The 26,712-nt window shown below is 36.1% G+C and overlaps 3 protein-coding genes across 4 annotated transcripts in view; 2 read left to right on the top strand and 1 right to left on the bottom strand.

Annotated features, from left to right (window-relative positions):
• The window catches only part of LOC123880437 (homeobox protein caupolican), a 129,416-nt gene that overhangs the window by 5,799 nt on the left and 96,905 nt on the right, over positions 1–26,712 (top strand). The gene's annotated exons all lie outside the window — the stretch shown is intronic.
• Positions 10,199–22,333, top strand: LOC123880440 (putative nuclease HARBI1). Its single transcript, XM_045928569.1, has 6 exons — positions 10,199–10,203; positions 19,577–19,773; positions 19,925–20,057; positions 20,578–20,713; positions 20,818–21,207; positions 21,512–22,333. Exons 2-5 carry the CDS (start codon positions 19,625–19,627, stop codon positions 21,201–21,203), a joined length of 804 nt encoding a protein of 267 aa, XP_045784525.1. The 5' UTR covers positions 10,199–10,203; positions 19,577–19,624; the 3' UTR covers positions 21,204–21,207; positions 21,512–22,333.
• Positions 22,928–25,994, bottom strand: LOC123880439. 2 transcript variants are annotated; one of them, XM_045928567.1, is made up of 6 exons: positions 25,835–25,994; positions 25,502–25,702; positions 25,066–25,245; positions 24,058–24,304; positions 23,816–23,848; positions 22,928–23,232 (listed from the first exon to the last, which is right to left on the bottom strand). In XM_045928567.1, exons 2-6 carry the CDS (start codon positions 25,700–25,702, stop codon positions 23,042–23,044), a joined length of 852 nt encoding a protein of 283 aa, XP_045784523.1. In that variant the 5' UTR covers positions 25,835–25,994; the 3' UTR covers positions 22,928–23,041. The 2 variants fall into 2 exon arrangements, with proteins under 2 accessions (XP_045784523.1, XP_045784524.1); XM_045928568.1 differs by lacking the exon at positions 25,066–25,245 and having other exon boundaries at positions 25,502–25,993.

Below are 26,712 nucleotides of genomic sequence, written 5' to 3'. Positions count from 1 at the left end.
TAAAAATTAATATGTATTAATTTTTATCCCCCGACCCAAAAAGAGGGGTGTCTTAGCGTAATATTATCGAGCTCTTACTTTAATTTTGTAATTTAAAAAGATTATTCTTACTTGAGCCGTTATCGGTCCGTCTTGTTTTAATAACATGCTACAGCACTATAATAAGTGAGAACTATGTAAATATGTTTAACAATTTAACATAGTATATTTGGCCGGGTTGTGCAGACTAGCATGTCGGTCGCCCAGCGGGACGCCACCGGATTCGAGAGCTTGTGAACACAAAATATGTTAGTGATTTCTTTATGTGATACTTTTGTGTTACTCGCTCATTTAATTTATTCCTGACTAGTTGTTGGCCGCGACGTTCGTTTGTTATATAATTTTTTTTATAATCCCGTGGGAACTCCGTTGTTTTCCGTGATAAAAAGTAGCCTAAATATTAATCAAGGTTATAATCTATCATTATTCAAAAATTTTAGCCGAATCTGTCCCGTGAAAGAGTAAGAAACATACACACACACACATACATAAAAACTTTGGCCTTTATAATATTAGTGTGATGTCAAAATATAAATAGATTCCTTAAAGTGAATTAAGATCTTATGTAAAAAATACAGTGGGTGGCATATTACAAGTTACAACTTTTTATTATCATTGAAAATAATATCAGCCTTGTTGTATTAGCATCATTTTAAGCACCATAATAAGTGAGGACTATGTAAATATGTTTAACATAGTATATTTGGCCGGGTTGTGCAGACGAGCGTGTCGTCGCCCAGCGGGACGCCACCGGATTCGAGAGCTTGTGAACACATGTTAGTAATTTATTTTATGTGTTTTTTTTTTCATGTTACCTACGCAATTAATTCCTTAATTAATGATGTCATACTATAAATAGATTCCCTTAAATAAAACTATGGTCTAAAGTGGCAATTTTTTTACAAATTTTTGCTTTTTAACATAATAGAAAAGGATGTCAGGTGTGTCATATTTGATTATCTAATTACTTAATTTTTCCAATGTTTCTGTAAAATATTTAAATGCCAGAAGTGGGCGTTGATAGCATGAGCTGTAACATAGTTTTAAACCTTTTTACCTAGCTTATAAGTTCCTTTGTATTTTTAAAGAATTAATAAATAATTATATTAATACATTATTATTATATTCGCATGCTCTATCTACCTTCTTGCGCATTATCTCCACCGCTTTAAGCTCCACAACACAACTAGATGCTACTCCTCAGACACCAAGCAAACAGTTGAACAAGCCCAGAATGAGTCCTTTAAGCTCGAGTTCAAGGTTGACGTAGAAACCTCGAACTACGAGAGCAAAATTAGCCGACTTTTGCGTTTGTGTCATGAGGGCAATAGCTAAAACCCTTCTAAAACCAATAAATAAATAAATGAAATAATTTAATAATATAAGTACTAAAATTTTAATAAAACAGTAAAATAATACTTAGTAAAATTTTCAATTATTATACATGATATTCAAGGACCTTGTGATATAATATAAATACCGGAGAAGTTTCTGGAGAAAAAAAAATTAGCATGCTCTAGCACTATAATAAGTGAGGACTATGTAAATATGTTTAGCATAGTATACTTGGTCGGGTTGTGCAGACGGGCGTATCGTTCGCAGAGGGTTGCTTTCGGATTCGAGAGCTTGTGAACACAAAATATGTTAGTGATTTCTTTAGGTGATACTTTTGTGTTACTCAATTAATTTATTCCTGATCCCATAATATAAATAGATTCCTTAAAGTGAAACAAGAACTTATGTAAAGGAATACAGTGGCACATTACACGTTACAGCGTTTTATCACCATCGAAAATAATATCAGCCTTGATATATTAGCATCATTTTAAGCACTATAATAAGTAAGGACTATGTAAATATGTTTAACATAGTATATTTGGCCGGGTTGTGCAGACGGGCGTGTCGATCGCACAGCCGCGGGACTCCTCCGAATTCGAAAGCTTGTGAACACATGTTAGTGATTTCTTTATGCGATTCTTTTGTGTTAATTATTTAATTTATTCCTGATGTCATTACATAAATAGATTCCCCGAAGTATAGTTACGGTTTGGTAAAGAAATATAGGCCATATTTGGACTTATCCAGATTATCCAGTCATCACTACTAGTTCTAATTGAATAAAAATATTTTGAATTTGAACTTATTTATTATCTTTAGTTCATAAGGGATGGTTTACATTATAGCAGCACTGGATCCAGCTACTTTAATAATGTAGACCGACCAATCAAAGGTAACTGGATATATTATGGGTTATTGGTTCTAAGTTCTAACCGAGATTTTTGTGAACCTTCTTTTTTAGTAAGTACCTAAAGATCGAAAAATTCAAGGTGGAATGTAAACTTTTGGGCACCCCCCGGGATCCCCAGGAAACTATTACCATTAAAGTGATTAATGGAAAGGGGTCACGACCTTCAGGAATGAGAAATACGATGCAAAGAGAGAGATGAAAAAATATTACGTTCACAACCAATAGCTATCCGCAGAATCGTCCCTCCACTGCGAATTTTCTTATTTGCGCGCTCTTAAACTCAGTTCGATGACCGTGCTTGCGCGACAATAAGGCAAACTTTGTAAAGTTTTGCTTCGTGAATCACAGGCTACTTTAAATGAGATAGCAAAATGTCACCTATGAAAAGGCTTTCACATGATTTTTCACATGCTATCTGTGAAATGGTCCATCTTTAATAGCTAGACTAGCGGCACCTTTGTAAGATGTCGAACTAAAAATACCATGTGCACAGTACCTAATTAAGTCCACCCTATTAACTATCCCGTTTATGCAAACCTACCTAGTAATTACACACAGTGTGTTAAAAATAAAACCTAAGTAAAGTAACAGACAAGAAAATTGTCTTGTAGGTGATTTATACGACATGAAATTGCCTAGCTGAAGTCGTTTGCTTTTTTTTTTGTAAAGGCAAATATTTTATCGGTGACTAGGTAGCTACTTACTTCTTTTAACTTTTTAACTTTACTTGGCTATTTGTACTTTTTCTTATCCACATTTTATAAATTATCAAGTAGGATATATCATTACTTGATTCTATAAAATAAATCAATTGACATCTAGACTAACATTATAAAGAGGTAAAGTTTGTATGTTTGGATATGAGAGGTAATCTCCGAAACTAACCATCCGATTGCAAAATATCTTTCACTGATACTTACTTACAGGTTCATTGTTCCCGGGTCCTAAGCTAAACTTAAATTATAATAATATTACATATAATATTATAAAAGCGAAAATGTGTCTGTTTGTCTGTCCCATCCGTTCAATCTGATTGAATCTTGATGAAATTTGGTACACAGATAGCCGGCATTCCGACGAGTCCGATAGATTTTTATCACGGAAAATTAGAAAATCGGACGAATACTTTTTTGTGATTAACCCCAAATTCACGGTTTTCGGATTTTCCCTTTACTTGTGAAGACAGACCTACCTGCCTGATTCAAAGACCTAGTTATGATTTTCTTGTCTTGACAGACACAACAGACAAACAGACAGACAGGCAACGAAGTGATTCTATAAGGGTTACGTTTTTTCTTTTGAGGTACGGAACCGTCCAAAGATAAAACTTTTTGAGCAAACTTTGGACAGGTAGATAAGCTTGCTTAGGGAATGTTTTATGGCCGAATTCAGGTTTTATTTTATGCGGCGATGTGCTAATTATGGCCCAAATCAAGGTCTTTTGGTAAGTAGGTAGGTACCGCGTTTTTACGATCTTTCGCGAAGTAGTAAAATGTGTTTGTACCCTTTTTTATATAGATCGCAGATATCGTTGTTACACGCTCACACATTTGTTATGGATATTATTTTTAGATTACACATTAGGTTCATGATTTTACTCATAAAGATATTTCTATTTGTCTGTCCGTCAATCACGTCCAAACGGAGTAACGGATCGACGTGGTTAAGTAGGTATAGCTAAAGACCTGAGAGTGACATAGGTTACTTTTTATCCCGGAAAATCAAAATAATTTAATAACCTAAATCCATACGGATGAAATTGCGGGCATCAGCTAGTAGAAAAAAAACCGGTCAAGTGCGAGTCGGACTCGTATGCGAAGGGTTCCGTACCATCGTACCAGATATACCTAACACCTTTATTTAGAACTCTGCAAGTTAATAACGGTCTGCACCATTTACTATATGTGATTTAGTGAATCAAATTTTTTGTGATTACATTTTAATTTTTTTTTATTTGATATAACCGGATTTTTTGCTTTACTTGTGAGACCTACTTAGGACTATGAGACCTACCTTCCTGTCTTTCATGATTCTAGGTCAACGGGACCAAGGTCAATAGGTTATATTGGTACAAGGTCTATAGGTTTTCTTGACATCCACGACCGACGGACAGACAGACTGACAACAAAGTGATAAGGGTTCGGTTTCTCCTGTTGAGTCACGGACCCCTAAAAATAAGCAAGCTTTCACAATCTCCTTACGGTGAGCGTTGAAGAATTGATAAAAGCCGTAATTGAGTGTGAGTGCGCTTTTATTAGTGGGGCTTAAACGCATTTAGACGTAGACAGAAGGACGATTGACCGCTCACAATGTAACGACATTGGGTAGCAGTCGGCCCGAGGAGCTAAAGCTCGAAAATAAGAAATAATGAGGATAATCCCCTCCGAAGGGAGTCCGTCCCTCCTCCGACCTCTTATCTCCTAGATAGCGAAAGTAGATCGCGCCAGGCACGCACGCGGCCGGCAATTCCATATTATTATCTTTATTAACGTAATTCACCATTTTAATATACCCCCTAAATGGACTCGCTGATAAAACTAACATTATTAACACAGCGCAGAAATTTAATAAACTTTTATCTGTTGACAAATAAACTCGACTGTCCTGTCTAATATTTTATTAATAAGCACTTGAAGATAACGCTTTCTAAAATAATGAAGTTTGCTGATACAATTACTTATTATAATGTATCAGCAAACTATGAAATTAGTAAAAAATGTAATTAGTAATTATATCAACAAACATAATTATTTTAGAAAGCGTTATCTTCAAGAGCTGGTATCAGTATAAATTATTTCTTGCTAATTATTAAAAAGAGGGTCTTCCTAAATTCGTGAAATCCACGTCTACTGACTAACCACGTTTTGAGCTCCCTAACCATTTTATTGTTCATTATCGATTGAACTAAAAAACCTATGTCAAAAATAATGTAAAATGTTTATGATATCACATCTATCTACGTATTTTGTACAAGCTCCCATTACACATACTTAGCGTGCGTTTTGAAGTTTGCTAAAAAGTTGCCGATTTGACTAGTAGCAAAGTGAACTAATTCTGATTTCACCAAATATCAATATTATTAGTAACTATTATAATGAGTACAATATGAGAACTCACGCGCCATTTTAACTTTATGTCAACTGTCATGTCAAAAGTACGGTTCACCTTTAAAATATACGGATTAAAATCGTACCTACTTTTGACATGATACGTAGAGTTAAAATGGCAAATGGGTCCATGGATTTCACGTCAACCTCTAGACTAATATTTGACAGAATATTTTGATTCAGGATCAAATCGATAGCTTCCTTACTCTAGTTCACTCTGTTAGAACTGGCCAGCTTCAGTGCTTTCAAATCAATCATTTTAATTTAACATAAATATAATATTCGTATAGCGTTATCAACAAAAACAGTATTTTAATTTTTAATATTACATTACTGTTGAAAAGTATAACCGGAAGTTAGTGCCTCGGACAAAATTAATTATGTAATTACATTCTAAAAAACCCGGCCAAATGCGAGTCAGACTCGCGCACCGAGGGTTTCGTATGTACTCAAACATTTTTTCGACATTTTGCACGATAAATCAAAAACTACTATGCATAAAGATAAATAAAAATCTGTTTTAGAATGTACAGATAAAGCCCTTTCATATGATACCCCACTTGGTATAGTTATCTTACTTTGAAAATTCATGAACACATTTTAATTTTTTTTTAATGACGTAACCACAACAAATTCATGGTTTTCGGATTTCTCCCTTTACTTGTGTTCTAAGACCTACGTACTTGCCTTTCATGATTCAACGGGAAGTACCCTATAGGTTTTCTTGACAGACGAGCAGACGGACAGACGGGCAGACGGACAGACAGACAAACAAAGAAGTGATCTAAATGTTTCCTTTTTTCCTTTTGAGGTACAGAACCCTAATAAATTAAAAATACATAGTGCTCGGTTTTATTAGGTTAATTATTACACGAATGAAGTAGGTAGGCGTCTAAGATAAAGTGTAACATAGGTACGTTGATTTATAATCGTGTGGCTATCGGTAGAATAATCGTGACACTAGCATTTTGTTGTTATCGTAAAAATATACAATCATATTATTATTGCTTAGTTTTAAGCTCATTTCAGACTACGGAATATAATCACACTTAATATTATAAAGGCGAAAGTTTGTATGTGTGTGTGTGTGTGTGTGTGTGTGTGTGTGTATGTTTGTTACTCCTTCACGCTAAAACTACTGGACGGATTGGGCTGAAATTTAGAATGGATATAGATAATATCCTGGATTAGCACATAGGCCACTTTTTATCCCGGAAAACCAAAGAGTTTCCACGGGATTTCAAAAAACCTAAATCCACGCGGATGAAGTCGCGGGCGTCAGCTAGTATATTATAATTTACTAGCTGATGCCCGCGACTTCGTTCGCGTGGATGTAGTTTTTTAAAAATCCCGTGGGAACTCTTTGGTTTTCTGGGATAAAAAGTAGTCTATGTGCTAATCCAGAGTATAATCTATCTCCATTCTAAATTTCAGCCCAATCCGTCCAGTAGTTTTAGCATGAAGGAGTAACAAACATACACACACACACACACACACACACACATACAAACTTTCGCCTTTATAATATTAGTGTGATATTCCATAGTCTGAAATGAGCTTTACAGCAATTTTATTTTCTGATTTGATAACGTATAGAAACTCCAAGCGTAAAAACAAATCAAAATAATGTTTTATTCAATTAAACGCTTACAAGTAGGTACACGTACTTTGAATCGTCAAATGCATGTACCATTGGCACAGCATCTATCCATCGCCCGCTGAGTGGCTCTGAGATCTATAGATGGCACTTCGACTTTGCTTAGACTTGAGACACTGTTAAAACGAGACACCGTTATACCATTGGCATAAATCTGTCTTGTTTAAGCTGAAATTTAAGTCTAAGCTAAGTCAAAGTGCGCTCTATGGATTTCAACTAGAGCTTTCTTGTGAGACCTATAGTTAGCGACCATGTCTCGGATCCATATAGGAAATGAAGGTTACAGTAACTAGAAAAGAGCTGATAACTTTCAAACGGCTCAACCGATTTTCTTAAATTATAGGTAAGAACACTCTCGATCAAGCCAAGCCAGCTTTCAAACAAAAAAACTAACGACGGACGAAAAGGCTTTTATGCGTTATTATAGTTTTTAATTATTTATCGTAAAAACTAAGTTAGTTTTGCGGTTCGTTATAACAAAAGTGATTCAATACCGTTTTACTTCTTGAGTACGGAACCCTTGGTGGGCGAGTCTCGACTCTCACTTTGCCTGTTTTTATTTTAGCGAGGGTTGACGGTACTCATTGCTTTCACGGCGCGTTTTTATTTAAACACCAATTAAGTAGAAGAATGGTCTCTAAAACCGTACGTTTTATGCCATACAGTTTCTGTCGTAGTTTTTTTATTAGGTCAAAACATGTACTAAAAGGCAGAACCACTCGAATAGTCGTACCTACTTTAACTTTTTTAGCAAATTTTAATATAGCTTGGCATTCCTCTCTATCAAGTTTCTTTATAGTCAGCAACATTTTAAATTTTCTTAATAAGTACCTACATATTTTATTTCGCATTGATATTGTTTAGTTGTTAAAATTAAACTTAAAGCTTGCCTTATCTTCTTCTTCTTCTTTCTTAGCCTTTGTTAATCCATTGTTGGACATAGGCCTCCTCACGTGCACGCCACTCCTCTCGGTGTTGTGCGAGCCTCCTCCAAGTCTTTCCCGCCAGCTTGGTAATGTCGTCTGACCAACGGGAGGGCTGTCTTCCAACGTTCCTCCTTCCGGCGCGTGGCCTCCATTCCAGCAGCAAACGAGTCCATCGGTCGTCTGTAGTCCTACACACATGCCCTGCCCATCTCCATTTCAACCTGGACACTTTCAAAACAATATCAGTTAGTCTCGTTCTTTTCCGGATTGTGCGTTCCGGAGCGTGGTGTCTCAAAGGCTATTAATCCCTCATGATTGCCTTATCTAATTACTACAAATAATGCCCGCGTGGAATAGTGCCAAGAATACTGGCTGCATTTCGGCGCTGGACAGCCAGGCTAATCCTTTGTACAGAAAATGAGCCAGTCATTGAGGCTATTAATTAAATGTCCCATAAAGAAGGGAAAAAGTGCGTTTTCAGAATTATTGTAAATTCCATACCCTCACCGATTTTTGAAAGTTGTAAGTAGGTACCTACCTACTCAAGCGAAGTGGGCGTCGTTGTTTATTAATAAATAAGGCCTGAATAAGTAAACCTATACGTTAAAAACTTAATGTATAAGGTAAAAGCCACACTAAAAGTCAACGGATACAAATTATAGTGTAATTAATTTGGAATGATTGATAAATTCCCCATTGTTCGAACTCCCCTTCATCACGCACCAAACCAAATAACTACTGTATTATAAAATTCATGGCCGCCATCTAATCCACCCCTGTTTATCTAATTCTTAATGTCCCAATAATAGGAGCTATAATTGAATAAAACTGCCTCAAAATAGGGGTAGTATTACAATAGATAAGGGTGGCTGTCCACAGAAATGTTATGCAATACATTACAGACTAGAGTACGACTAGAGTACGATATCGAGCGCGCGGGTTTAGGTTTTTAAAAATCCCGTGGGAACTCTTAGATTTTACGAGACAAAAAATAGCCTAGTCTATCTCCGGGATGTATAAAAATCAGTGAAACGAATGGCTTGTGAAGTAAGGTGACAGACAGACATACATACCTTCCCATTTATACAGGATGTAACCAGAGCGCTACCAAAAAGGAAGAAGACTGTAAAAAAGTACCAAAAAAATTAGGGAAAATCCTGTATTTTTTAAAAGTACACAATAACTTGCAAATAAAACATCTGGCTGACGCTAGAGGTCAACGAACATTCCGTAAATAGGTCACTCGAAGTCAATGGCATGGCGTAGGTAGTGCATTGACCCGAGTTTTGCACGCTATACATTGCGACTTTAACAATTCTAAATCACTAAAACTACAAAATAAGGTATTTAATTAGTTTTTGGCATTGAATTGTGTTTAAGTATAATAATACTAAATAACCTCAACTTTTTGCTAGCGTTTTGGTCACCTTGTATGTATTAACATACAAACACAGACTAAAAAATTCATAACCCTTCAATATCCGAGGGAAAAATTAGCTATAGCTATGCAACGCTGCATCACAAATTGCGTTGGGCGCACACCCTTACGGGATATGCCCTGGTACATGAGCATCGCTTTATTTCTAAAGAGGGATGATCTCTTTGTCTCCTCGCACCGGTCCCTAGGAATTGTTCTTAATATTTATTACTTTTAAATATGACGTTTGGCCAAACATGTTTTGTGTGCTTTACTATAATAGTAGGTATAATATATAAGCGACGATTTATCTGTTTGCATTTTGTACAAATGATGTTGTGATGATTCCTTTTTGATGTGTGAAACGGGATTGTAGGTACGTTTTGGTGTACATAAATGTAGAATTCTTTAAAGCAAAAAAGGGTTCTATTGCATTTAATAGGTATATTTTTAGGGTTCTGCACCTCAAAAGGAAAAAAAGGAGTTCTCAGAGGATCACTTTGTTGTCTGTCTGTCAGTCAAGAAACATATATGGTACTTCCTGTTAACCTAGAATCGGCAGATAGATAGGTCTTATAGCAAATAATATAAGAGTATTCTAAGTTTACAAATAATTAAGCTAAAACCCTTACAATTAATATTTAAAATAAACTTAAATTACATCTGTACATAACATTATGCTAATTTGCATATAACTATGTCAGCATTTGTGTAGGACATAGGTATCATAATATGCATAATATTATGTTAATTATTACTAAAGTGGCTTTCCGTCCGGCATCTAATCGATAAATTATTATGATTTAAAAGTGTTACAGACAACATAATCAATTAGTATTCTTTTAATGTTGCTGCTGAATGTTGATAACTAATCTAGATATAAATGTACCTCATTTAAGGCGACTGACTGACTGACTAGGTGTAAAAACACTATAACAACAAATTGTAAACCATATCAAAGGATAACTAAGTTCGGAATTTAAATAAAAAACTAGTCAAGTGCGAGTCAGATACGCCCAAAAATGGTCCAGTAGGTAGGTACCATTGTAGGTACAAGAAATGACACTTTTTTAACCCCCGACCCAAAAAGAGGGGTGTTATAAGTTTGACGTGTGTATCTGTGTATCAGTGTGTCTGTGTATCTGTGTATCTGTGGCACCGTAGCGCCTAAACTAATGAACCGATTTTAATTTGGTTTTTTTTGTTTGAAAGGTGGCTTGATCGAGAGTGTTCTTAGCTATAATCCAAGAAAATCGGCTCAGCCGTTTGAAAGTTATCAGCTCTTTTCTAGTTACTGTAACCTTCACTTGTCGGGGGTGTTATAAATTTTTAATTTACACTTGTTTTGTGATGTGACCATAAAATCACGATTTTCAGATTATTCCTCTGTAGGTTATAATATACTCTATAGGTTTTGACTCCCTTGTACCTACACGACAAACACGACAGAGCTTCAGACAACAAAGTGATCCTTTAGCTCCTTTTTACCCGACTGCGGCAAAGCCAAAAGGAAGGGTTATGATTTTTTTCTCTAAAGATACGGAACCCTAAAACCACCAGGCTATCACCACTTGACCATTTATTTACCATAATAAGCCATGAACAATCATTATCCTCAGAATGTTTCCCATTTAGCCTCTCAAGCGTTACCTGTGACCTCTTTAGCTTACGCGCAATTTACATTTCAGTACTTTCTCAAAAAGGTAAAAAAACAGCTATTTGTAATTAAGTAAACTCGATGCCTATTGTTCTCGGTGAGGTGACTTGTATGTTTTATTTGCAAAGCCATAATATTTTTATAAACCACTGTATCGCATGATGTATGTATGATGTCCGCGATTTCGTCCGCGTGGATTTACGTTCTGTGGGGATTCTGTTTAATTTTTATGGTTCCTCAAAAGGAAAAAGTAACCCTTATAGGTTCACTTTGTTGTCTGTTTGTCTGTCTGTCGTGTCTGTCAAGAAACCTATAAGGTACTTCCGTTGACCTAGAATCATGAAAAGCAGGTAGGTAGGTCTTATAGCACAGATAAAGGGAAAATCAGGTATGATAGTTTTATTAAGCCCATAGCCGATATCGGTTTTATACAGAGCGCTAAACGCTACTGCTTTGCCGTTAGGGTGGTAACTAGCCACGGCCGTAGCCTCCCACCAGATGAGATGATTCGGAGAAATTAACTATTAAAATTTCCGTAAAAATTCTCACCAGCTACTTATCTGATTAGGGAAAGCCGATCTCGCTGGGCTGGTTTTCGTCTCGATATTGATACAGATCCACTTACGATATCGATTCACTCTCGATTTTTCGAAAACAATAAGTTTTCTTCCGCCAGTATGTATGACACGTTTTGTTACTTTTTGTTTTTTTTTTCTTAACTTAAAACCAGTTTGAATTTGGTCAAGTTCAACGGTGTATCTTTTTTTATTTAGTGTTTATTCAGTACCCATAATAAGTACTTACATATATAGGTACAAATACAAAAATGTGTTTGTTTGTTGGTTTGTCCTTTATACTTTAGTTAAAGACATGTAGAGTGGCATAAGTAGGTTACTTTTATCCCGGAAAATCAAAGTGTTCCCACGGGATTTTTGAAAATCCTATATCCACGCAAACGAAGTCGCGGGCATCCGCTAATATGAAATAAATTAGAAACTACTTAGATGATTTATGAAAATGCTGTGGTAACGCTTTATTTTCTGGGATAAAATGCCTATATCACTTTAGGATGCAAACTATTTCTGTACCTTTTGCCAAAATTGGTTTAACGGACAGGCTGAGGAAAGGTTAATTACAGACAGACTCCCTTAGCATTTATAATAAGTAGTAGTGAGGATTGAGTTAAGCTTGTTTAGGTATCATTTAAAGTCTTATAACGGTTATAAAAAAAGAAAAAACATGTTTTATTTTAAGCAAGTAATTAATTATTTAAAGCAAGAGAATAACATTGTTATAAGGAAAATACATTTAAACAAACCCATATCGGAAATGGCTACTTTAATGTTGAGAATTTAAAATTAAAATGTTTTTCCAAAACACGCTTTTGTACAAAATTACTCATGTACCTACATTTTATTTAATAACTTAAAAAATAACTTTGTTACACAAGTTCATTTCAGTCACCCAAAATCCAATTTATGTAAATTAAGACACTATGATTAAATTTTAAAAACGCTACTGCAAAGATTTATTTTAAAAAAATGGAACGGCTTCAAGGAAAATTTCATACCAAGTCTGCTCTTTATTAGAACTCCCTTTTGTGGTGTTCCCATTAGATAGAACATGGGGGTTATTCAAGGGGCGGACCAACAAATTCCTGAAAGGCCGGCAATGCATTGGCGGTCTCTGGTACCCTGCATGGGCGGCGGTAACCGCTTAACAACAGGTGAGCCACCAGCTCGTTTTCTCGCTATTTGAATTAACAAAAAAAACTAAAAATACATATTTTGTATTCAAAATTGTGTGTGTAAATGAAATGACGTCGACAAAAGAGTGGAAACTCTCCCGGCATCTTGCAGAATAGTCACATGAGTAGCTGGGTAGGTATATATTCTGTGTTATGGTCACAAAACATCAAGAAGTTCGAAAATTTCAGCTAAGCTCTCGCCGAAATATATTCTGTAAACCTCCGAAAGCTGGCAACTTTACGGCAGTGATCAAGAATTTCGCTATACATATCTTCGCCTATGAATCTCCTAGCTCGACGATCAACGGCAACTAGAAATGCTAGTCGATATTAGCAGAGCCAATGTCCTCTGAAGACGAACAATAAGAACGAATAACGGCGGCTTTAAATAGGCATTAAAAAGGTATCTTTGGGCGAAACCAGTGATATTTCGTTGAAGAAACGACCAGACGTCGACAGTTCCGCCGCAGATCTTTCGTTGAGCATCGATCGCACGTCAACAGATAATGTAGCCAAGTGAAATACATATGTTTGATATTATGTGAACTAAATTACACGTGTTTGACAATTAGTGGCGTGTTGCGCCCACGGGAGTGTAGCTCGATGTATGGGCACGCACGTCCGCTCGCACATTCGAAACGACGTGTTAAAGGTTACCAAATGTCTGGATTGGTGCGGATTTATCCAGTTTTTAGGCGGATTTTATTGTGAAACACAAATTTTATTTTTATAAACTCTATAACCAGAGTTAGGTAGAGTGAGGAAACTCTCGGTTTTGATGCTGAATCGACATCTGTCAAATATTAGGCTAGGGGTGACGTGGAATCCAATATACCTAGACGTTTCATAGCCTACCTAGCGTCAAACGTAGGTAACATTTGACGCCTGACAGTGTAGGTGAAGCCTCGACGTTTTGTTACAAGTTTCCTTACCGTCGTGAACTGTGCTATAACCATGAGTATTGATCTGTGTACAAAATAAATTTATCCATATTAATATTATAAATATGAAAGTACGTCTGTCTGTTGCCTTTTCACGACCCATCCGTTGAAACGATTTCGATGAATTTCGATACAGGGATAGCTAGTATCCTGGAAATTGACTTAGGGGCCGGTAGAGTGTATAGCAACAAGGTATCGACTATTTTCTCGTTGAAGAAACGAAGAATTGTTGTATAATCCCTAGTCAATGAAATAGGTAAATGCATTGAAAATTGATCGCTAGCGGCGAGAACTCCCTGAATAGAATAGAATAGAATAGATTTTTATTCAAATAAACTTTTACAAGTGCTTTTGAATCGTCAAATAATTTACCACTGGTTCGGAATGCCGTTCCTACCAGTTCTGACCAGTTTATCGCAGTAACAAGACCTATCTAAGAATAAAACTCGCTCAGCGACGATCTCTTCGCAGTCAAAATACTCGCGCAGTTTGCGCCAAAATCAATGCACTGCTGTGAGTAAACACCCGTCAAACTAGCACACTCGCTCATAGCCCGACAAAACGTCGCACTCGCTACTCGTTGCTCGCAAACTCTTTTCTAGTTTTTAGTCTCTCGCTAATTGTCGGCGGTCAGACAAGTGTTTTATAGATCGGTAGCTTGTAGTCACCAAACAAAGTCTACAGCCACTGATAGTACCTACCTACCTAGCCTGATAACACCTATATCTAATATCTATACTCTGATCTACTTGATTACCTATTAGTACTAATATAGAGACATATGTCCATATCAATGGACATTAAAAAGGCGTTACGATTCATATCCGTGGATAGAATCAGATGCCGAAACTCGCAACCGTTTTTAGATTAAAGTTTGATTTAGACAAAATCATTAGGTATGTTATATTCTATGAAAATCAACAAAGATAATTTTTTGTCCTGCCAAAGCACTGATATTACGTAAGTACCTACATCTAGAAGATCTAGATCCTAGACTTATGTCTCCTATCTATATCTACATATTATAAAAATCCTTGTCCCGACTGACTGATTTATCATGCATAAAATTTAATTTACCTACCTATTTGATGTAAGACTTATGTCTGTGACTCTACCACCAGTTCGCAATGCAGATTCTACTGAAAAGAACCAACAAGAAAACAACAAGAATGAGGTAGTTTCTCTTTATAATCAAATAAAAAGATTTTTAAAACTTTCTCTCCTAAGGGTTCATGACTCTACGGAGGAGAGAATCGCGGCAACAGCAGCTTAAATAGGGAATCAAAATCTGTATAAATGCCCGTAATTTTTAACCCCCAACCCAAAAAAAGGGGTGTTATAAGTTTGACGTGTGTATCTGTCTATCTGTGTATCTGTGTCTCTGTGTACCTATCTGTGTATCTGTCTGTGGCATCGTAGCTCCTAAACGAATAAACCGATTTTAATTTAGTTTTTTTGTTTGAAAGGTGGCTTGATCGAGAGTGTTCTTCGCTATAATAGAAGAAAATCGGTTCAGCCGTTTGAAAGTTATCAGCTCTTTTCTGATTTTCTTATAGAGGTTTATGTGTCGGGGGTTTTTAAATTTTGAGTTATTATAGTTAAATCGATCGAAACTCAATGTGGCTTGCTGAACCCCAGAGCTGAATGCCGCAAGTCCATACTGGTTTGATGATGCATTTATATTTGAGAAGCTTATTTTCAAAGCTCAATGAGGACTGTCTGCCTATCAGCCTGTATAGTTCTCGAAACTTCCAGTTGGCCTGATCTCTTTTTTCTTGATGTGATCTCTCCAAGTCAACCTCCTATCCAGGTGTATACCTAGGTACTCGATTGTTGTTTGCGTAGGTAGGATGGTCTCGTCTAGTTTGACATGTGGGCAATACTACTACTAATATTATAAACGCAAAAGTTTGTATGTATGTAGGTGTAGATGCTTGTTACTCTTTCACGCAAATGGATGCATATGGCTAACAAATAATTTATTTTCGACCTAGGCATTATCACCATACCACACCTTCACCTATGTTCAAAATTTTCATTTGAGTGAAGCCGCGGTGGGTCTGTAGTAAGTATTAGGTATTAAAGAAGATAGTTCGACATAATAAGTAGCCGACAAAACCAGTAATCGGCTAATTGAATTTCTTTTGAAGTTTTTTAATCGATATTATCGATATTTTATCGATGTCGATTAATACGCAGCTATAGCACACAATTTTGATGGATAGCGATTACAATAATGTGGGACGATCTTATCTCGACTACCTGTAAATTGTACTTACTTTATTCGAGGCGATTGAAAATTTTTAGTAAAAATCGGCAAAGTGCGAGTCTAGACTTACGCACTAATCCGATCTCTGATCCAAATTCAAGCTATTCAGAGAACATCTTTGACTTATCTACGTCATATTATTTACGATTTGAATCCGAGGCACATCCTAGATATCCTCACGGATGACGGAGAGAACTTGGATGACGGAAATCGGAGCTAGTGCTGGTAGGCTACCATACAAATAGTTCTATGACTATTCGGAACGTATTTTCACGGATTCGGATCGGATGCAGACCGTAATTGCCCTTAAGTTTTAAAAAGTACAGCTACCTTTATAAAATATACCTACACATAATATTAGTGCCTGGTCTATTTAACTCTTAACTATACCATAACTAAGATAAGTCAATGGACCGATTCTTAGGCATGCAAAAGTACGTTTATAAGTTTAGGTTAATATAATATTGCTTATTAGCTTCACTCGTAGGTTAGATTGTAATGTTAGTAAAGTACTGCTGTCAGCACTTTATGATAAAAAACACTATTTATAGCCGATTCACACCAAGCACGTACACGCGCGTAAACCCCTAACACACCGGGTTACGCATATGTATGTCCACGCTTTACGCAAGCGGTGTGCAATGTTTCCTACAGTTCCAAACAATAGGTACAACGCAATGGTACGCGCTACGTCTACGCATACGCAGCCTGTGTGAACGAGCTATTAAAGTTAGTGAATCGCTAACGGTTTCAAATCCGCAGTTATTTCAGTAATAGCGGTCGATTAGTAGGTATCGACAGCACGCAATAAAGTCCTGGTCGGTAATAGCACGGGATGTTTTGCATTGGCACAACTTTAATGGCCCCATATTCGATAATTCAATATAACGTTAACGTTCGTACGAATGAAACATGTGTACGAATGGTGTGGCTTTATTGACACTCAGTTCTGGAATTAAGGGTTTGATTGACACAGCTTATTCTATTTAAAGTCTGCCTCGTTGGTTTATCCACTAGATCCTTCAGCTGCAGATTGTGCGGTTTGAGACCCTGGTTGGATCGAAAAAGCAATCATCATCATCATTAGCCTGTGGACGTCTACTGTTGGAATGGGCCTTCCCTAAAGAGCGCCATCACACTCGGTTCTCAGCCTTCCACATCCAGCCACTTTCCAGCCTCTTTACTTATATCGTCGGTCCATCAAACAAGCCAGTAAATACCTACAAACAAACACATTTTCGCGTTTATAGCTAAAGTAGGTAGGTAGGTATGCAGTAATAGGAAACACTGTAAAATTCATTCTATGTCATTCTCTCGCAGCCTAAATCCTGTACTACCCGGCACCCACATTTTAATGATCTGAACTTTACTAAAAGCAACTTGTGTTTCAAACAATGACAAATTAGATCGACTTATGTAATAATATCTTACTAATGCTTCAAACAAAAAATTAGATAAGGATACAATGCTGTGATCATAAAACATACAACCAAAAAAACCACTTGAGAACGAGTCGATCGCAAGTGATGAGGGTTCCGTACAATAAAACTTTTCCCCTTTTCTTTATTAATTTTCAGCAGAGTTTTATACAATGATCTAATCAATGATTGCACAAAAGTCTTCAAGTTATTCACATAGTTTTTAATGTAATTTCGATCTACAAATAAGGCTTTAAAAATGTAACGTATTTTCACGGACTCGGATCGGATGAGTGCGTAACCGACCTTAGAAAATGAGGCTGAAATATAGAGTATACTTTAACTTTGCTTAGAGTTAAGTTTCAGTTAAAACGAGACAGATTTATGCCTACAAACGCTGTCTCGTTTTAACAGTGTCTTAAGTCTGCACAAAGTCAAAGGCTCTATAACAGCTCTCAGCCAAAAGCCTCTGATTAGAGTAGGCGCTACTGGAGTTAATATCTACACTGTGACAGTACCACATGTTTGTAGTTTGTACATTATAAAAGCCAATAAATCTCTTGGAACATTCCGAAACAAGTTCATTAGAATCAACGCTATGTTTGCGGACGTGAATGATCGAACGCGGTTATGATTGATGAGTTTGGATTATTGTTTGAATTCCCCGTTGAGTCTCGCTTCGGGTTTTTGCTTCTACTTCATAATAGATAATAGTTAGAACATTAGCAGATAGATTAGTTTGCTATGATCATTGATAAAAATCCATACTATTACTTATTATTATACATGCGAAAGTGTGTATGTCTGTCTGTCTGCTAGCTTTTCACGACCCCACAGCTTAACCTTTTTTTATGAAATTCCGTACAGAGTTAGGCACGGACATGGGCTTCTTCTTATCCCGGGAAATCAAAGAGTTCCCACGGGATTCATAAAGGTCCATCCGTTTAACCGATTGATATCAAAGGTAGCTTGCGTCCCGGAAATTGACATAGGCCGTTATCCCGAAAAATCAAAGAGTTCTTAATTGGACTTTAAAAAATCCACGCGGATGAAATCGCGGAAATTATCTAGTATTTAGTATATCTAATGTTCTATCATTACTATCTTAACCCATACCTTCTGCAGGGTTATGCTGTATCTCAGTGGCACACTAATTTCGTGAAAATTTCTAATAATTAAATGTCAAACTCAAATTTTCTATTCGCTAACGTCAGTTTTTAACCAAGATGACGTCATAGACAATGACTCTCGATCATAGCCATTAATGGGATGGAATAGAAACCGGAAATGCTTTTTCACGTATGTTTTCGTATCGATAGTTTTTAAAACTCTATTCACTAAGCAAAAATGACAGTTTGTAGTTAGAAACTTTATTAGGTGGCTACGATCGTTTTAACAACTAGTCGGGACCAGTGTTTTGCGACTCGCCACTATAATCCGTCCGTTTTATAGAGGTAATAATTTATTAGCAATCTCAACGAATGTAGAGATGTTTTAATTTCGAAGGATTTTTATTAATTACAAATCGGCTGAATTCCGCTCGGTTTTTCAGAAAAATATATTAGGTATAATAAAAAATTGATACCTAGTACCTAGGTACTTAGGTACCTATTAGTTGTAAAAAGGTAAGTAATATAAAGTAAGATTGGTTCGTCGGAGTTAAATTATTGTTATTTTGTAAGCAAGTAGGTACTATATTTTGTGGTTATGTTAATGTTGTAGATAATAATTTAAAAAAAATATGGCTCGTGCCGTATTGATGGGGCTTGCTGAAGAGCAGCGCCAACAAAAGGCGCTACGGGTCCACAGGCGCAGGCTGCGCGATATGTATAACCCAATGGAGCTGCCAGAAACAGAGTTCATTGCGAACTTTCGTTTGAGCAAGGCTGGCTACCAGCAGGTGTTAGAGGAACTCGGGCCTCACCTCCAAGCCGCTCGACGAAGGACAGCTGTTCGCATTGAACTAAAGGTAAATCTCATGTAGGTACTAAAGTACCTATTTTCTATCTTTGTACCTATTCTACTCCCTTTACAACCTCTCGCACTGCCAAGGGTCACTGGTAGAGATCTCTTATAGAGTGCTTCCCTGTTATATTGAGAAAATATTGAGATTAATTTAACACAAAAATTGGATTTTATATCTATTGCAGATCCTAGCAGCTCTGCATTTTTATGCCACGGGTACATATCAGCGCCCAATGGGGACATCTATCTTCAATACGATGTCCCAACCATGTTTTAGCCGATGTCTACGTGAGGTAACCGATGCACTCAATGCTCGGGAAGTACTCACTAAGTACATAAAGTTCCCTGCATCCCAAAGGGAAAGGGAAACAATTATGCAAAAGTAAGTTAAAAACATGAAACTAATTAGCAAATCTAGTTATTATAATTATTATACAAGTCTTTTTATATTTTTAATAATAATACCTTTATTTTCATGCCTTATGCTATTTTATTATACCTATACATAACATATTGTTACTATATTTTTTCAGCTTTATGGAAAAGTTTGGGTTCCCGGGCATTATAGGTTGCATTGATGGAACTCACGTAGCCCTAGTACGGCCGATAGAACATGAAGAGTCATTCCTCAACAGGAAATTTTATCATTCCTTGAATGTAATGATAGTAAGTATCCTACTTGTCCTACTTGTGATATTATAAATGTGAAAGTGTGGATGTTTGGATTTGGATGTTCAGATGTTTGTTACTCCATCACGCAAAAACGGCTGAACGGATTAGGATGAAATTTGGAATGGAGATAGATTATACCCTGGATTAACACATAAGCTACTTTTCATCCCAGAAAATCAAAGAATTACCACGGGATTTTTAATTTATATTCTACGCGGACGAAGTCGCAGACATCGGCTAGTAATAAATAAAAGCATAGTAGATAGAAGTGCTAATGTCACTTTATCAATAGTTTATGTATATCTATACCAATATAAAAGAGGAAAAAAAATTATTATTATAATAAACTCTGAAACTGCTGAACTGATTTTAATAACTCTTTCACCATTAAAAAGCTATTAATCTGCTTATACAGCGAAGCCAGGTGGATCTGCTTATAAGACGTTTTAAATTGGTAAATAATATATATTGCACTACATACTTGTTATAATTAATAGTGATATTTTTATTTCAGATTTGTGACGCCAATCTAAGCATTCTGCATGTAGATGCGTCATTTGGTGGCGCATCTCATGATTCCTTTGTATGGAATAACAGTATGGTCAAAACCATAATGGAAGGCTTGACGAATGAGCGATGCTGGTTATTAGGCATGTATCTTATTACTGTTTTTGTGTTATATATCACTCTTTTTGTACTGAACGCTAAATTGTTGGCGTCGTATAACTAAAATATATAAATACATTCTTTCTAGGTGATTCTGGGTATGCACAGCGTCCATGGATGATGACACCCATCTTGGACGCTGCTGCTGGATCCCCAGAAGAACACTACACCAAACTTCATTGTCGAGTCAGAAACAGTGTGGAGCGCTGTATTGGTGTGTTGAAAGCACGTTGGCGGTGTTTATTAAGCCACAGAGTGCTTCACTATGATCCAGTTGTTGCTGCGAAAGTAGTGAATGCCTGTGTGTGCTTGCACAACATTGCCAATGTGCGCAACGTGCCAATTCCTGAGGACGACAGTGGAGAGGGTGGTGATAACCAGCAGCCGCAGCAAGCCCTTGAAACACCAGATGCTGCGAATGCAGATTCTACGAGGGCAATGCTCGTTAGAAGATTATGGGATGCCAGGCCCTAGGTAGGTGGGTATATAGAACTAATTCCTATGTAATTTTCATGGGCATGAAGGAAGGAGGCAATTATTTTTATTGCCAAAAATATCATAGGTATATCTCACAAGACCGCTTTACTCACGTGCTTTGTCGACGTTAGCCCGACTAGTTTCGAACCCATCCGGAATCCTTTTTCAAGGAGTCGACTTGATATATTTATAAAATGGAAATCATTCACGATAGTTGAAACACTGAAAATATCCATTATATTATGGCACACTATGTAACTATAAAGTTGTCATTATATATTAACATAGCTAGAAGCTTTTTTCAGGTATAGAGACGTCGATTATTTCAGGGATGAAGAGCAGAGTAACCAACAAAGTTCAACAAGTGGTGAAGCAGAAGTGGTAATGCTTTAATTCTCGGTGTCTCTACATGATCAAATCAGAAACAAGGAGATCTGTTGAAGAAGCAGAGTAGACAAATGGAAGATGAAACAAATTCTGCCATAGAAGACAGTAGAAATTAATAATTCTTAACTGTAAATGATGTCTACTATTTAAATTCATTATATGGTACATAATATACCGAAAGGAGATTGGCTAAGTTGAAACCAGCTATTTTAAAAACCATACAGATTCACAAATCATTTAATTTTTACAAATTTATTCAAAGTATTTTTCTGAGTAAACACACCATATTTTTAGAAATTGGAAATCTATAGAACAACATAAACAAACTTGATAAGATATGTAGGTAGGTACTTCTTTTACATTAAAATAGTAATTAAATAAACCAAATAAACTCTAACTTAACAATAAAAGGAACTTTGTTTTCATTACAAATATTCCTGTAATAATAAACCAAATAAACTCTAACTTAACAATAAAAGGAACTTTGTTTTCATTACAAATATTCCTGTAATAATACCTAGTAATAATCACAACCATTATAGGATATGTAGGTACTTCTTTTACATTAAAATATTAATTAAATAAACCAAATAAACTCTAACTTAACAATAAAAGGAACTTTGTTTTCATTACAAATATTCCTGTAATAATAAACCAAATAAACTCTAACTTAACAATAAAAGGAACTTTGTTTTCATTACAAATATCCCTGTAATAATACCTAGTAATAATCACAACCATTATAGGATATGTAGGTACTTCTTTTACATTAAAATATTAATTAAATAAACTCTGACTTAACAATAAAAGGAACTTTGTTTTTATTACAAATATCCCTGTAATACCTAGTAATAATCACAATCATCATAAGATTACTTCTTTTACATTAAAATAAATTAAGTAAACTCTAATATCTATACTAATAAATAAAATTGGAGTGTCTGTCTGTAATTTCGAAATAACTACCTCATATTAAGCTCATATGGTTATTTGAACGATACCAACACGGAATCACACGTTTTTAAAATTTTTGTCTGTCTGTCTGTCTGTTTGAAAAGGCTAATCTTTGGAACGGCTGAACCGATTTTGACGAGATTTTCACAGATAAGTAGAGGATTGACATAACATTGATGATTGGAGGGTGTAACATAGGCTACTTTTTTAACCGACTTTCAAAAAGGGAGTTGTGTTTTTCTACCTATGTACACCGAAATCTCCGAGATTTCTGAACCGATTTGCGTAATTTTTTTTTAATCGATAGAGGAACTTTGTGACATTGTTTCATAAAAAAATTGGATTCCAACTCCTCAATCCTGACACTGCAGGGGACCTCACCTTCAATACTTATTTAGAAACTGTCGGTTATAAATTGATTGATATTGAAGGTATCTGTACCAAGTTTAAAGACTTTGTCAGTTTGAACAGAGCTTCAGTCCCAGGTTCGATTCTCATGGCTGATGGAGTTCCGAAATTAGATTTTTAATTTCTGCTACTCCATCAGCTATTTCTCGTACAGCTGCTGTTAGCTGCACTAGACAGTCAGCCATCCTGCTAAGCGTCTCCGTATGCCGCTCCTCGTTCTCTAGCCGCCTTGTCTCTAACTGGTATGCCCAGTTGGGGACATTCACATCCTGGCGAACTGAAATGAAAAAGGTGAACATTATATTAAAAAAGTTAAAAAAAATGGACCAAAAGTAGCCTATATCCCTTCCCACAAACTACCTTTGTACCAAATTTAGTCAAAATCAGTTAAACAAGTGAGCTGTCAGACACACTGACAGACACTCTTTCATATTTATAATATTAAGGGTTTAATAAAATAAAACATTGTCAATAATCTTAATAATAAAAGTAAAAGTTGTAGCGATTTTTTTTTCACATAAATTAAATTATTAAAAAGCAGTGACTGCCTAATGGGTTTTTTCTTGCCTCCTATTGTGACAATCCCAGTGCGTTCGAATCCCAGACACGCACCACAAACTTTTCTGGGTTAGGTGCATTTTAAGTAACTAAAATATAACTTGCCTTAAACCATTAAGGCAAAAGGGAAAAATTGTGAGGAAACCTTTATGCCATTTAAACCATGTAAGCCTGTCTCCATAATGTTCTCCATGTTGTGTGAAGTCTATCAATCAGCATTTGGCCATGGCTATTTCACCCTGGGAATTGAAGGTGTTATCTATATGAAGTGATGTATGATTAGGTATAAATTAAATACTTACTTGGTCTTGAATTTCTGGCTGTTGTAGCGCGTCCTGAAAATATTGAATCTATTTAATTTTTGCTAGATAACTAGCTTATGCCTGCAACTTCATCCGCATGGACTACACAAATTTCAAACTCCTAGTTTACCCCCTTGGGAGTTGAATTTTGTAAATAATATTTGTATCTTTCTCAATAAACATAGCCTCATTCTATAGACCCAACTAAAAAGACTTACATAGGTACCTAACTTAATACTTACTATTTTGGCTGTCCTGCTGTCTGGCCCGGTCCTCTGCTGGCTCTGTGGCTTCTTCCGCCTGGCTAGTGTGGTCCTCCACCAACTGGTTGACCACTGAGTGATTCTGAGAGATGAGACTTCTCTCGTCTCCTCTCTCAGAATCTCTCTGGTCCATGATGTCAATGGTTGGCCCATCAATATTAGGTGTTATGTCAATAACACCTAATATTGATGGGCTGTCTTCTTCCTCCATGTTCGTTGTTGGAGCCTGCAAAATATTTATAGAAATAAACTAAGCCATTCATAAATTATAGAGATATGTAGAAAGGTATAATATACAATCACACTTCACACTAATATTATAAAGGCGAAAGTTTGTATGTGTGTGTGTTGTGTGTGTGTATGTTTGTTACTCCTTCACGCAAAAACTACTGGACGGATTGGGCTGAAATTTAGAATGGAGATAGATTATACTCTGGATTAGCACATAGGCTACTTTTTATCCCGGAAAATTAAAGAGTTCCCATGGGATTTTTAAAAACTACATCCACGCGAACGAAGTCGCGGGCATCAGCTAGTATGCAATAATGTTAATGCATGAAGTCACCTTCAAGTTAGCAAGCCGAAGTGCACCCCACACAAACCATTATGTTTAGTTTATGTTTGATTTTTATTTGGATCAAATTCAATGTTGTACATACTCTAGAAACTAGTATCTGTGTCTTTGGCTTTACTGATTGCCATGTTTTTAATACTCTTCTTAGTATTCTTGCATGCCAACTCTATACATGCAAAATAACACTGTAAGTATGTGCATGTGTACTTTTAGACAATAACAGCTTTTTAGTATATACCTATTACGATAAATATAAATGATAATATAGATTAATTAACCTTGATGACAATAATGATGAATAAAAATAAATATCACAAATTATTTGCAGTCTTAAATATCACAATATTTAAGACTGCAATACAATTAGGTACTATGGACAATATTTATCAATAAGTATTAAAAGAAAAACTAACATCCAGTGGAATTTGGACTCCCTCCAATCCTTGAACTGCTACCTTCCCTATAATGGAGAGGATCCTTTCCTCTATAGGAGTTAAAGGTAGCAGCCTATTGGGCCCTCCACCCGTTCCCCTAGCCATCCTCCTGGAGTCAGCTGCTTTATTTTTGATTTTTGCCTTTAGTTCAATCCAGTACTACAGAAGAGATATAATTTTTTAATGTATTGTTCAAACTCTTCTATCAACATAATAATAGGTACCTATAAGACTGAGTTTACTTGTGGTTAATTTTAGGGTCAAATGTTCTATGTAAGGTGACATAATATTATGATTAGGTTAATCTCTCATGCAGCATGCTGTGTACCTATGACAACCAACTTAATTATTTAATTATAATGTACCTATTAAATGACTAGATATATTTTTTGTATACTAATAGGTAATAACTTACTCTTCGCCATTGTTCGGCGCTTTTGGAAACTCCTTCCCCAACTGCATTTAGCTGGAGGGCAAGGGTTTGCCAGGCCTGTCGTGCAGCCTGGTTCCCTAGAGGCCCTCCAGCGTATCGACCCATCGCAATATCGCGATGGGTCTCTGCAAACTCGACCAAGAGTTCATATTGGCGCACAGAGACTTTTCTTCTTGGAGGCATCTAAATAGACAAAATATGCTTCATGATTTCGTTCAAATTGTGTGCTGAAGGAATAATTAGGTAGGTACACAATAAAAGCACTCAAGAATACTGTAATTCTATAGTCATAGCGATTAATATGTTTTTACTTACTTTCGAATTCAAAGTTAGGTACTACAAAACACTAATCTATGCAAAACACAAAACCGTTTAAATTCAAGTCAAAGTTATCAGTTGTCAATGGCAAATGTCAAATGTCCATAGATAATAATTAAAAACTAGTCGAAGTCGTACAATTTAAAAAGTCTTACATTTCTACTACGCTACCTGTCAGGCAGAGATATTTAATTTGGCCATATAAAGTCGATAAAATACGCTACTATGTTAATGTTGGCCAACTGCCAAGTGTTAGATACTCGTAATTAGTTAGCCACGCATTCGATACGGAATAGAAAAACACGTGACCTAAATTTCATGGATTTCTAACTGGACTCAGTGTCTAACGAAAAATTTCAAAGATACAGAATAGGCCTGCTGGTCTTCTTATTACTAAGCTTGGGTGAAATAAGAATCGTTTAAGGGGCATGAGACGGGCCTGCCCGCGAAATTCAAATTTAATTTGGTTTTTACAATTTGTAAACTACGACAACGTAGGCTTATGGCATTTTAATTCCGACAGTGGCAGTATCATCCTCACAGGTTTATATAAAATTTTTTACTTGAAAAGGTCCAGTTTAAAAAAATAGTTCTAGTATCGACTAATTTGTGAGAATAGTCGATACTAGAACTAATTTCTTAAACTGGACCCTTTCAAGTAAAGATTTTTATATAAACCTATGAGGATGATACTGCCATTGTCGGAATTAAAATGCCATAATCCTACGTTGTCGTATTAGTAAACAAATTGTGAAAAACCAAATTAAATTTGAATTTCACGGGCAGGCCCGTCGCTTCCACCTTAAGCCATAAGTAGTCGCCCGCACTGGCCAATAGTGTGGAGGCAGTCAATTTTGAGAACATTATGAAGAACT

Source organism: Maniola jurtina, chromosome Z (genome assembly GCF_905333055.1).
Source record: "Maniola jurtina chromosome Z, ilManJurt1.1, whole genome shotgun sequence".
In the NCBI taxonomy this organism is placed as follows: domain Eukaryota; kingdom Metazoa; phylum Arthropoda; class Insecta; order Lepidoptera; family Nymphalidae; genus Maniola; species Maniola jurtina.
The sequence above is the reverse complement of the archived record's forward strand: the minus strand, read 5'-3'. Positions and strand labels throughout refer to the sequence as shown.